Source organism: Melanotaenia boesemani, chromosome 1, assembly GCF_017639745.1.
Source record: "Melanotaenia boesemani isolate fMelBoe1 chromosome 1, fMelBoe1.pri, whole genome shotgun sequence".
NCBI lineage: Eukaryota > Metazoa > Chordata > Actinopteri > Atheriniformes > Melanotaeniidae > Melanotaenia > Melanotaenia boesemani.
The window spans coordinates 34,691,962-34,704,525 of NC_055682.1; the positions used below are offsets into that span (position 1 = coordinate 34,691,962).

At 38.5% G+C, this 12,564-nt stretch overlaps 1 protein-coding gene across 1 annotated transcript; it reads right to left on the minus strand.

Moving 5' to 3' along the window:
• Positions 1–334: 334 nt before the first annotated feature.
• Positions 335–12,268, minus strand: tdp1 (tyrosyl-DNA phosphodiesterase 1). The gene is made up of 16 exons (XM_041985593.1): positions 12,145–12,268; positions 10,980–11,594; positions 10,701–10,744; positions 10,430–10,485; positions 10,145–10,241; positions 7,921–7,955; positions 7,662–7,754; positions 7,324–7,494; positions 7,153–7,231; positions 6,876–7,052; positions 6,649–6,697; positions 4,121–4,187; positions 3,587–3,694; positions 3,388–3,490; positions 3,069–3,174; positions 335–548 (listed from the first exon to the last, which is right to left on the minus strand). Exons 2-16 carry the CDS (start codon positions 11,590–11,592, stop codon positions 475–477), a joined length of 1,872 nt encoding a protein of 623 aa, XP_041841527.1. The 5' UTR covers positions 11,593–11,594; positions 12,145–12,268; the 3' UTR covers positions 335–474.
• Positions 12,269–12,564: the final 296 nt, after the last annotated feature.

Consider the following 12,564-nt stretch of genomic DNA (forward strand, 5'->3'; position numbering starts at 1 on the left):
TATAAGCAGGGGAAAAGTACAACAAAAATGTGACTTTCCATTCCATTCCATTTCCACTAAGGCCTGCTTTGCAGATGACGAAACCTAAATTTCAGAAAACAATCAGGTCTTTCTGATGAATCCAAGCATTTTGAACAGTTGTCAGACCTGCTGGGCAGCAAGTTCTGATTTGATGAGACCTACCCAGAGCTGTCACTTTGAATCAACTCCTGCAGGTAAACCTCAACCTGGTTGATGATCGCGAATGAAATAATTAGATGATTATTTATAACTGAATTCCTTCTTTTTAATGTAAATACGACTGGTACATTTACAAAAATAGATATTACAAATGAACAGTAAAAACAATATGTTTTATTTGTAGAAAAAGCAGGTCTACACAGTACAGTATCAAGATGTACTTACAACAGCTAAACATAGTTCTGACAGTCTAACAACAGACATGTGTGTGTGTGTGTGTGTGTGTGTGTGTGTTCAGGAGGGAACCCAAATGTTGCCATGTGTGTCAGGTGCCTGGTTGTATGGGATATTCCAGATCCAGGGCTGGTCTGAAGGGAGAAAATGAAAACATGAGTACATTTAAAGGTACAGTGTATAAGAATTACTGACATCTAGTGGTAAAGATCGGCATAGATGTTACTGCAAATGCTAAGCACAGTTGTGAATGGACGGTGGCCGTCATTAACCTTAAATTTAATCATATAAAATCTTAGAAAAATCATAGAAAACCTAAAACATGCATATTTTAAAATCAGGATTGTTAATTCCAAACTGGTTTATTGACAATGTTTTTATTAAAGTGCTTCTATATGAACAATAGTGCAAAAACCTCTTATTTGTAAGAAGAAACTCAAATATTAATGACAAAGAAGGATTAAAATTTCAGGATTTATTAGTTAAAAGGTAACAAGTCAGCGCAATGGATTTTAAAGATGTGTGAAGCTGCTTTCTTTCTAAACAGAGGAAACAATATCTGAATAGTGAATTTAAGCCATCAGGTGCGTTTCCCTGCTAGAGCAGACTAAAAGATGGACTGCAATCTCAGGTAGTGTGATAGAGGAAGCAATGTTTTAGGAGAAGAATAAAGATAAAGACCTCAAACTTGTGTAAATATTCAGCTAATCTACAATTCAACATTTCCAGATAAAATTCCATTATGACATATAAGCAGCAGGAGATAAAGTGACATCTGATCAATAACAAGGTGGTGACATGTTTAATCTTTATAAAAGTTATTTAACCATGTTTTTAATTTGAGATTTTAACTTTCCGTAGTAGTTCAGTGAAATGATCCCATCGAGTGTGTGCTAGTTTCCTTGTGGGGCAACGTGAACTGACACCTGTTCAGGTGAGGGCTGCAGCAGTCCACACACACACACACACATACTCTCAATGAGTGAGATGCAAAGGATGGCCATCCCCAGCCACTACCCACCTGCTGTCACCTGTGGTTTGGCTGTATATTCAAAGCTTAATTAATGTATTAAAGCAATAATGACGCATCAAATTGACCAGCCCTGTTTACAGAATGTTACAGTGAAGCATTTTCCACTTTTAAAATGTATCTGTCTACAGTCTACATTAATAATCATTAATATCCGACTGTAAGCTGGGGTGGATCAGCCAGCGGCAGCTGTGCGTTTGTGCATTTCATTCTCTGTTTGGGAATGGAGATAAACATCTGCTCTCACTGCAGCTGGAAGAAAAAAAATGCTAGATATGTCACCAGTCGCTTAAAAAACAAGTTGCTAGAGGGGTCTGAATACTTGCTAAATATAGCGATGGAGTCACTAATTCGGCAACGCTGCAAGTTATTAGCTTTTTCCATACTAGCATAGGTGCATGTGTGGTCAAAAATTAGGTGCACCGCTCCAATTTTATGTGCACAAACCTGCACATGCACGTGGTGTTTGCAGCCCTGTGCTGGCACGGGTACAGTAAATTTAATGACAAATAGGTAGGAAAACGCTAAGCCCCACAAAAAGTCACACTGACCCTCCCACTCACCAGACCTGTCGAGGAGAAAGAAAAAGAAAGATAATATTGCACCTTTAAACGAATATGTTGGCTTAATAAATTAATTAAACACAACATACAGTATATGCTGCTGTAATCTTGAGATAACTTTACATTTTCTTTCTTTTTATTTGTTTTCTTTTATATTTCTTAGTATAGCATTTATAATCCCAAATAAATAGCTGGTAAAAGAGAAAACTCAGCTAAGTAGGGTCAGAATATAGGACAGTTTCTGTCTTTATTCACTGTATAAACTTTTAATCAGGATTGTTAATCTGCACATTTAACAACAACAGCTTTATATTCAGTAGGATTTAAAGTCCATGACTTGACTGTAGAAGAATGATTTAATTAATGACTTTCTGTGCTGAGAAATATCTGATTTGAAAGGGAAATTGCTGGGGGAAAACATGGACAAAGAATATCTAAGGGAGTCTTGGAGTGTCTAGTAATGAGAAATTGGAAACAAATCCTTTGTGCCCTGTGGGCTCTTTCAAGATTACTTGTTACAGATTTCATCAGATCTGAATACCAGGATGCAGGTTTTTCCAGTGGAACATTGCATGACAAGCATGATGAGCAGTGTTACCCATCCTTTGCCTGTCAGTGCATTTTATGCTGTGATTGATCAGCGTAAGACCATAAAGTCTGGCAATATGAGAAAAGGCAGCTGCATAGCTGCAAATCATTTTCATGTATTTTGGGACTTCCTTAAACTCCAAATTCCCAGACTCCGTATCAGAAAGGCATCTAAAGAAAGGAAACAAATATCTCTGGACTTGGAAACTGGGTCATGTTTTGTTCATGCTTGAAAACAGCTCAGTCAGAGTCAAATGCAGCACACTTTAAAAGAAAGTCCACTTATGTTTTGTGATCTTTTCTGCTTCATGTTGGGAACAGCAGGAATCTAAGCAAACCATTCCGAATAGTTTAGTTATGGTCCACAACTATCCCTCTGTCACTGAATGCTTCTTTTTGGAGTTTATGAATATAGTGGTAATTTTACAGATAATAGAATAAGAAAAACACACACACACACACAAAAACTATACCTGTTTGAGAGTAGCTTGTAGGAGGGAGGTCAAAGGGTACATGGAAGCCAGAGGATGATGAGGAGACAGGAAATGGATTTTTATCAACAGGGAATGTCTTCATGTTCTGAAGGGAGAAAACATCACATCTTAAATCACTGCAAAGCAGCTTTGCAGATACAACGGAACAAGACAACAAAAATATTTCTCTTATCATATCATCATATTACATTTTCAACTGTGTATTTTTAAGAGATAAAAACATTTGGAGGTGTGTTCAGATTGAACAAATAACCTTTAAAGCTGGAATAACACCACTTTTCATCCATGGATTACTCACAAAGGCTGATGGGACGTAGAGGACTCCCAGCTCATAGGAACGCACCATTATCTGAGTGTTGTTCTTCTCCAGTGCACCCCACGCTGCCTTGGACAGGTTCGCACTAACAGCACACATACAAAACATTTAATACAACACTTCTATATATATATAAATAGTTTTGAGAACTACAAATCAAACAACCTAATGATGCAAACACCTTGTGACGAGGAACCAGGCAAGTTGTGTGAAATCTGGAGAAACCCTCATGTATGTCTTGATGTGTGGCATGGCGTGACTTCTGCCTGTCGTATTTGCCATCCAGCGACTAAAGAGGCACAAAACATAGTATTCAACCAATGTGGTCAACTTTAGGTAAAGGAAGGAGTTTTGCAGAGGATGCTGTGAAAACCAAACTAACCCACAATGCTTTTTCCCAGCATAAATTTAATGCCAATATAATAATGAAAAATTTAAAACAATGGGACAAGAAACAGTAAATGAGCATAATCAATGTAATGTGCACTGATGTTGGGTAAAGGAGTTTGACCCATGCAACCACAGCTGATTAGCTTCTGGACCCCAACCTCTCCCTTATATGTCAAAGCTAGTTGTGGTCGAGTCAGTGATTTTTGCAGACTTGTCTGTAACAAAATATATAGTGGCAGCTAATCTCACGAAATGAGAACAACGGTTTGCAATAAGAAAAGCTTACAGGAAAGGACTGACTTTTCGTGAGTAGAAGTGAACTTACTGGAAGTAGGAGTGGAGCCAGAGCTGTTTCTGAGCTGTCTGGATGCTGTAAGGAAGAGAGCCTCCGGCTGGAGAGAAGCAGAGAAATATTTACCAAATAAGAAAGCTCATCAATCAAACTTCAACGGTATCAAATTACAACAGTTGAGACACTGAAAACTTTTACTTAAAACTGAATTTTCCAGAAGCATCAGCATTATATATCATAGAACGTTCCAGAAAATTAGGATTAATCACTGCATAGAAGAGAAAAGGCTAAAAACCGGTGCTGTGCTGGAAAATCTCCATCCATATCCTAAATAATGCACAAGATAATGACTCAGACATTTTGTTCTCAGTATATTATTTTGTTCTCATTCTCAGTGTAGTTTACTACATTTCAGTCATGTGATACACAAAAAGTACAGATGATGTACATGACATTTGTAGAACAAGACAATCATGGATTTTACTCTAAACACAGGAGCTAATCGTGTGTGCTAATGCTAGCTAACATTTTCAGCTCTATATTTTTTATTTTCTTACCACCTAGTTGAGGAATTTCTTTTTTTTTGTAAAAATGTCTCAACCAGGGATGCAAGACTTTAAAAAGTTTAGTAAAATATGTAAAGGAAACATATTCTAAAGTTATATTTGTTTAGTCTAAACTGTTAACACTTTTTGCTTGTAATGCAGCTAGCTTTTGATGCATGGGCTAAAATATTGTGGATAAAGTGGCTGTAAAATAATTTTTGTTCAAGATAAGTATGTTTTGGATCATTGTCCTGCTGCAGAACCCAAGTTCGTTCCAGCTTGAGGTCACAAACAGATGGCCGGACATCCTCCTTCAGGATTGTTTGGCAGACAGCAGAATTCATAGTTCCATTTATCACAGCAAGTCCAGGTCCTCAAGCAGCAAAACAGCCCCAGACCATCACACTACCACCACCATATTTTACTGCTGGCATGATGTTCTTTTTCTGAAATGCTGTGTTACTTTTACGCCAGACATAATGGGACACACACCTTCCAAAAAGTTCAACTTTTGTCTCATCAGCCCAAAGATTATTTGGGCTAGTGTTAGGGATCATCTAGATGTTTTCTGGCAAAATTGAGAGGTGCCTTAATGTTCTTTTTGCTCGGCAGTGGCTTTTGTCTTGGAACGTCTGCAGGCCATTTTTGCCCAGTCTCTTTCTTATGATGGAGTCATTAACACTGACCTTAACTGAGGCAAGTGAAGCCGCAGTTCTTTGGTTGTTGTGGGTCTTTTGTCACCTCTTGGATAAGTCATCGCTGAACTCTTGGGGTAATTTTGGTCAGCCAGCCACTCCTGGGAAGGTTCACCACTGTTCTATGTTTTCACCATTTGTGGATAATGGCTCTTATTGTGGTTCGCTGGAGTCCCAAAGCTTTAAAAAGGGCTTTATAACCTTTTCCATACTGATAGATTACTTTTTGTCATTTATTCCTGAATTTCTTTGGATCTCGGCACGATGTCTAGCTTTTGAGGATCTTTTGGTCTACTTCACTTTGTCAGGTAGGTCCTACTTAAGTGATTTCCTGGGTGTGGCTAGAGAAATTGAACTCAGGCTTAATAAACCAGGGCCATGTACATTTGGATTTTTTTTCTCCCTTAATAATAAAAACCTTTATTTTAAAAGCTGCATTTTGTGTTTATTTGTTTTGTCTTTGACTAATAATTAATTTATTTGATGATCTAAAACATTTAAGTGTGACAAACATGCAAAAAACATAAGAAATCAGGAAGGGGGCAAACACTTTTATACACCACTGTATTTCATTTTCTATAAGTGATTTAAATTGATTATTACACTTATTCCTGGTTAAACCAATGTAATAATAGTTAGTAGAAGTAGTTATAGCTGTCAGTGTTTGTGTAAGTCAATACAGTTCAATTAGGAAATATTACCAATAGAATGTTTTTCACTTATTTACCAATCTTACTGTTTGTTTTTTTCTGAAGGATTTTTGGCACTAGTGGTCTTTATTATACCGTAGCTTAACTGGAAAGGTGTCATGACATGCAGGGAGGTGACTCTAGACCAGGATTTCAAACATGATCTTGCATCGCCTGCATTGAGGGCCTGTCCAGCCCCACCTACTTTTAGGTCCACTATACTGTAGCGAACACGATATAATGAGTAAACAGGGTTGCATCAGAAACACAGAACAGGACTAACTAGCTGAAGTCTTTAGGCACTAAAGCAGAACTGCAATACAATAACCACAATTCTCAAGTGAAAATTCCTGCATGAGTTCAGAAACACCATTGTCAGGAAACTGTTCAAAATTGACAAGAACCAAAAATGTGTCACCTTCAATTAAATATTGGGTCTGAACAGTTTGCAATCATTGCCTCCTGTTCATGTCCTCATTTCACACATCATCCCAACTTTTTTTGGAACAAGGGCTGCAAGTTTTTACAGTGATCACAGTATTTGCTGCCATCAATTCACTGCATTTGAAAAAAGCACTTTATTTTAAATCATTTAAAATATATAATTCAAAGGAAATAACATGATTACTCACCTGGGTAGCCTTCTAAACTCATCCTCACATCTTCTACTGATGGATACAACTGCAAAACAATCTCCAATTATCTTCTTCATTTAGAAATTTGTGTGGGTAAACATGCCAATTATAAGATGTTTAGTACTCTAGAACAGAAACTCAGAAAATCAGTTAACTTGCCTGACTGAACCAAACAGACTACAAGATTAGCCAGTAATGTAAGTGAAACAAATTTAGAAACATACCAAGTGCATGGGGGGATCAGGGCGAAGGGAGGACTTCCCTAGTGTGGTAAGCGTGCGCTGAAACTCCCCCGCTAACCATTTAGTTTTATCCAGTCCCATGGAGCCGATGCTAGAGAACTGGCCAATCACAGGCCACCTTTCCTCACCAGGAATAGGATTTGTGTGCTCGTACAACAGCTTACAGGAAGAAGAGAAACATCAGTTCAGTGAGAGCTTGTACTTGTTGTTGTATTCTTGTATTTCAGAAAAGCAGAAGAAAACAGGAACTCTTCCTCACCTTCCTCAGCCTCAGGTGTCCCCAGCGCTCCATGTCTGGGCCTACATACCTCCCTGGGGTTGAGCCGACCAAGTAGACCCTGATAAGAGAAGAGGATGAGAGAAGACCCTGAATTTAAATTGTATCGCTCTGTCAACAGCATTTTCATTTAGACTGTCTGTAACTGTTTACCTCGTCTCTGACAGGTCGTGCTCTTTGATTCGCTGGATCCACTCTTCAAGTTCTGGCGCCCGGTACGATGCCAGGTACTCCAGCAGGTCCCTCTTAAAGAAGGTGGGTGACTCACCTGTGCTAGCACTGCTCCCTTTTGGTAATCGTGGAAACAGAGGGCTCAGCCACATCCTAGTTTGGGAACAAAATGGGTAACAAAGGAGATCTAAAAGAAAAGCTAACAACAAATGTTAAACTGGTGTTTTTGACAGTATGAGGAGAACTTCTGTTCATCAGTCTGACGTACAGCCAGTCAGGCTACAGCCCCCTAAACCCCTAAAAGAAGCTGTAAGACCCACCCTTGTGTCTTCTGGTACCAGTCTGCTCTGATGAGGTTGGAGGTCAGAATGATGACTCTGAAGCCTTCCTCATACCACAGCAGCATCATCTTCCTGCACAAAGACACACAAGAGAGCAGTTTCAGTCAAATACAGGTTGCACTGAATTTAATTCTGTGTTGTTTCCTTTTCACAATCTGAATCAAGATAATATTTAATTTGAACTATCAGATGAGAATGGACAAATATCAGGGATCCAGTAAGACAGAGAAATTCTTACGTGTGGTGAGTTCCAAAGGCAATATCAAGCTTGGCCTGTCAACACAAACACAAGGATTTAAAGATGGTATTTTAGCACAAAAAAGATTGAATCACTCATTCTGTGCTTGAATGCAAGTGTTTAAAGTGACTACTGCCAACCCAAAAACACCCCCATCATCACTTTGTTTAGAGCCACATAGGTTCTAAAAAAACTTTAATCAGAAATCCATTCAGATGTGATACTGTTGTGACAGACCAGTACAGAAGAGGTTTATCTAGCTCCCTCTTCTTCATCATCAAACGGGTCGTTCTGTGTGGAGTTTGCATGTTCTCACTGTGTATGTGTGGGTTCTCTCCTGGTACTCCAGCTTCCTCCACCGTCCAGAGACATGCATGTTAGGTTAATTCATGACTAAATTCTCCCTAGGAGTGAATGTGAGCGTGAGTGGTTATTTGTCTCCTTATGCTGGCCCTGTGATGGAGTGGCGACCTGTGCAGGGTGTACCTGCCTCCCAACTGCTATTTTCTAGGATAGGCTCCACTTTCCCTGCAACCCTGAATTGGAATAAGTAGTACAGAAAATTAACGAGTGAATTACTCTAAATAAATTTGGGGTTGATTAATCTTATCCTTGTTCAAGGATAGGGAACTTTTTGATATGGTTCAGTTACGAGTCCAGCTTTATTTGTATATCGTCAATTCACAGCAAAGTCGTCTCAAGGCTCTTGTAAAGATAGTCTTAACCAATTCAAACCAATTCATTGTAACCCAAAAAAATCTGTCATATAATCCAAATCAATACAAAATGACTGTGTTCATATAAAGCCGGTTCATTAAAAAACTGCTGAGCTAAGGAAGGTGCTGGATTGTAAAGTGTTTTCTGTTATTTTTTTTTTAATCTTTATTTTCAATTTAGAAATCGTAAATTTCTTTTTTTTTTTCGAGTTTTTTTTATTATCCAATGTAGCATTCACTGGCACAGGAACATGCTGTTACAAAAAAAGATCAATAAAACACTGACCATAAAACCTTAACGTTGGCCTCTATAGATTTGATGACCTCTACAGAGTGAAGCCCACGGTTATCTTGTCCAGTGTTTCCCAGCCTGAGGTCCCCCAAAGAGCACAGGGGGTCCCAGAGGGTTTGACCATTCAGAAACATTGTGACTAATGTCCACACAGACACGAGATGAAGTGTGTCCACTCAAATTTCTTTTTTAATCACCTGGTAATTTTGTTAACATGGAATTGGCGTTTTGGCCTGAAAAATGAACTTTTTAAACCAGATCCCAAAGTTAACATTTAGTTAATAAAACGTGTCTGAAAAACACCACAGAACAGATGATTTGTCGGTATTTAAAGAAAACTGAAGGCTACATGTTGTTAATTTAACTTTGGTTTAATCGAAGGACAGGACTGAGCCAGATTACAGTATTTATGGTGAGAATCTCACTAATAAAAGCATAAAACCAAGCATGGTTTCAGCATGACGATGGGGCAGGATGAAGGATGAAGGGGGTCCTCAAGGAAAATAGGTTGGGAATCGCGTCTCTAGTCAGTAAATGATGTAAGTACAACAACGCATTTGACTTTTCTACCACCGTCATGCTGGCCGTTATGTTATTTCAGCATTCATTTGTGCTCCTGTGTTTTCCCAACTATGGCCATACTGAAACTATTCATGGTGGAACTACAGACAAGGGAAATGTAAATACTAGAGTATAAAACCATCAGTCTTGGTACTGTGTGTTCTATGATATTGTAATAAAACTTCAGTAGTTTGTGTCTGTAATGCTTTTGTTTTATGTAAAGCACTTTGAATTGTCCTGTACATGACATGTGCTATACAAATAAACTGCCTTGCCTTGTGTTCAAATGCACATGTTTCATGGTAATACAGTCCCAGCCAACACAGTAGAGTGGTGGAATGGCTCACTCCACCCCCCTAAATCCAGACGTTATAAACATAAATGGCTAATATGGCTTAAGAAAGATTTTTTTTTTTTTTTTTTTTTTTTTGCTCCTGTTCTATTTTGACCAAAAACAGGTTTCCAAATATTTTATTTGTTGTCTGGAAATTGTGTAACATTGAAGAAAATAGTAATATATGTATTTTTTTTAACAATGTAGGAACAATTTAACAGTGTTAAATTGTTTAACTACACAACTTTAGAGATCAAACTGTAAATCAAATCACCTCAGTCATAAGTTAAACATCTGTCTCCTGTGGTAGATGGTATGTACCTGGCAGAAGCGAACATGTGGAAAGGGCTGAGCCTGCTGCAGCAAGCGTGCTTTGGCCTCCCTCTTATCTCCGTGGACAATCAGAACTGGACGTTCTCTGAAAACACAAACCATCTTTGAACTGGGAACACACCACTTAATTTTAACTTTGCTACTTTAAATGCTTATTTTTGGTTTCTGTTTCATCGGAGTGCTGTAATTAACACGATTTGGGCATCATCAGACAGGTTCTAATTGGATTTATTAGTAAGTTTGGTATGATGGCAAAGACGAAGCTAAACTTACCTAAACTCTGATGGATACTGCTTAACCATCCAAGCAATATCAAAGCAGTAGTTAAACTATGAAGAAAGAGAGACGATTATTATTAACAGGTGAAATTTCTTTCAAACCTGTTAGAGCAACGTAGCAGGAATCTACAACCATGCTGTTATCTCTTGGTATTAAACCATGCCAAATAAATACAGACTTTATTCACCATGATAGGTTTGGAACATTTTTTTAATTCACTTTGTCATTCTTTTAAATAAAAATATAATGTAAATTGTTTACTCACCTGAGCAGACTCTTTTAAGGTCCCAAATAATGGAGAGAGAATGTCTGCAACAAGGAGAAAAGTTAACGTTAAACAAAAGTGTAGGTGAGGTGAGTCCTCTACAGCAAGCAGAACAGGAAACATCAGCTAATAGAAACAAGGGGAATGAAAACTATTATAAAAGTTTTCCTTTTATCACACTGATTCAGTCAAACATATTCATATTTGGGACTAGTGAGTGACGCGCATACACACCCTGCTGAATGTTGGGAATTAATATCAAATAAATATCACTCTCACCTCTGATGTGCAGAGCTCCCCTGTTGTACTTCCTGTCCAGGCCTGTGACTTTGTTGAGGTAGAACCTGTAAGTGTCATTAAGACAAGGAGTGCAGGACTCAAAGAAGTCCTCTGGCTCGTCAATGTAATACAGTCGTCCATGAGGACTCGGAGGACGCTCACTCTCCACCTTCGGTTTCTTTGTCTTGGGATTTGGAAGCTTCTGTTTTGGCATGTTACTGTGACTATTCCCCTTCACCTCTCTATCATCTTCATCGCTATCTGAGAGAGCCCAGCCTGCGCTGCCTGACTCCTCATTCTTCCGTTTACCAGCCAGTGAAGGGCTAGTTTCATACTTAACTGGATTTGACTGGTTCATAGTGGCTGACTGTCTGGCCTCAGAACCGATGATGAGTGAGGAAACAGGAGGTCGAGCTGGTTCTGATTTCACCTCTACAGGGGCTTCCACGGGTCTAGGAGAAGGAGATCTTCTGGAGTTGTGATTGGGCTGTGAATTGGATTTAGCTGGCTGATGGGACTCAGATGTTGTAGTCCCAGAAAAAGGAAGAGCCTCATCATCATCGTCATCACTGCTAGAGATGGTCCACTTGCCGTGCTGACTGTCCTGGGACATGCCTAAAGAGACAGAGAGCAGCAGGATGAGTGTGTGAAGCCACAAGTCAGTAACACAGCTATTTATAACAGAACAGATTGATTAATTCTGATAACTTGCTGTTTTTAAACTTCAGTAAAGAAAGAGGTTTATCCAATCCAATTTTATTTGTAGCGCACTTTAGAAAACAACACTGTTGGCCAAATATTTAATATGCGAAAAGAACAAATGCGAATATGCTCTGATGAATATTTGCAGACAAGTATTAAAATTTAAAAACAAAGACTTTAATTCTCTTCATTAAACACTTTAAATAAAAAAGGATAAGCTGCACTGTGTCCAAATCAACTCAGGTTAGACAGTAGTCTAAATATAAAGTGTGCATATACAGAATTCATGCAGATAAGACCAAAATCACTACTAGCATAATAATCATGAGGTGGCTATATAAAGATAAATGCAAAATAACATATTTTGTACTAAATAATGATAGACAAACTGAAAAAGAAACAAAGAAACATTGTTTTACTGAGAGCGGAACTAATTTTGTGGTCGAGCGTTGTATTTGTTTACCGAGTCAGATCAATGAGCAGCGGCGCAGGTTAACCTCAGTAATGAATGAAGAGTTCAAAGAGTAACAGACAAACAGCTCAAAGCTAACAAACTTTCTTTTGAACGCGCATGACGAGGCGCACGAGAGAAACAACTCCGATTGGAAACACCAACCCCTTTTCCAGGTTCCGCCACATCCGTGTTTCCGAGCTACGACCTAAACTACTATCATTTTATTCTATTTTGTTGTATCTCAATTTCAGAATTGTTCACCAATCTCAATCTAATCTAATCTAATCTAATCACACATATGACATTTTCTCTCAATGATGATACAAGACACATGCAAAAGTATAATACACGAACGTTACAAACACCAGCTTGCAGGGGAAAAGGACAAATCCTTACTTAAAACCATAGCTACAAGATAGATTATTCGCA

Bases quoted from the DNA above. Each gene is read 5' to 3' on its own strand.
- tdp1 (XM_041985593.1), bottom strand. From the start codon at position 11,592: ATGTCCCAGGACAGTCAGCACGGCAAGTGGACCATCTCTAGCAGTGAT. The intron at 7,053-7,152 runs GTGAGGAAGAGT...TCTTCCTGTAAG, and splicing joins GACACCTGAGGCTGAGGAAG to CTGTTGTACGAGCACACAAA. The intron at 4,188-6,648 runs GTGAGTAATCAT...GCTTCTCTCCAG, and splicing joins GAGTTTAGAAGGCTACCCAG to CCGGAGGCTCTCTTCCTTAC.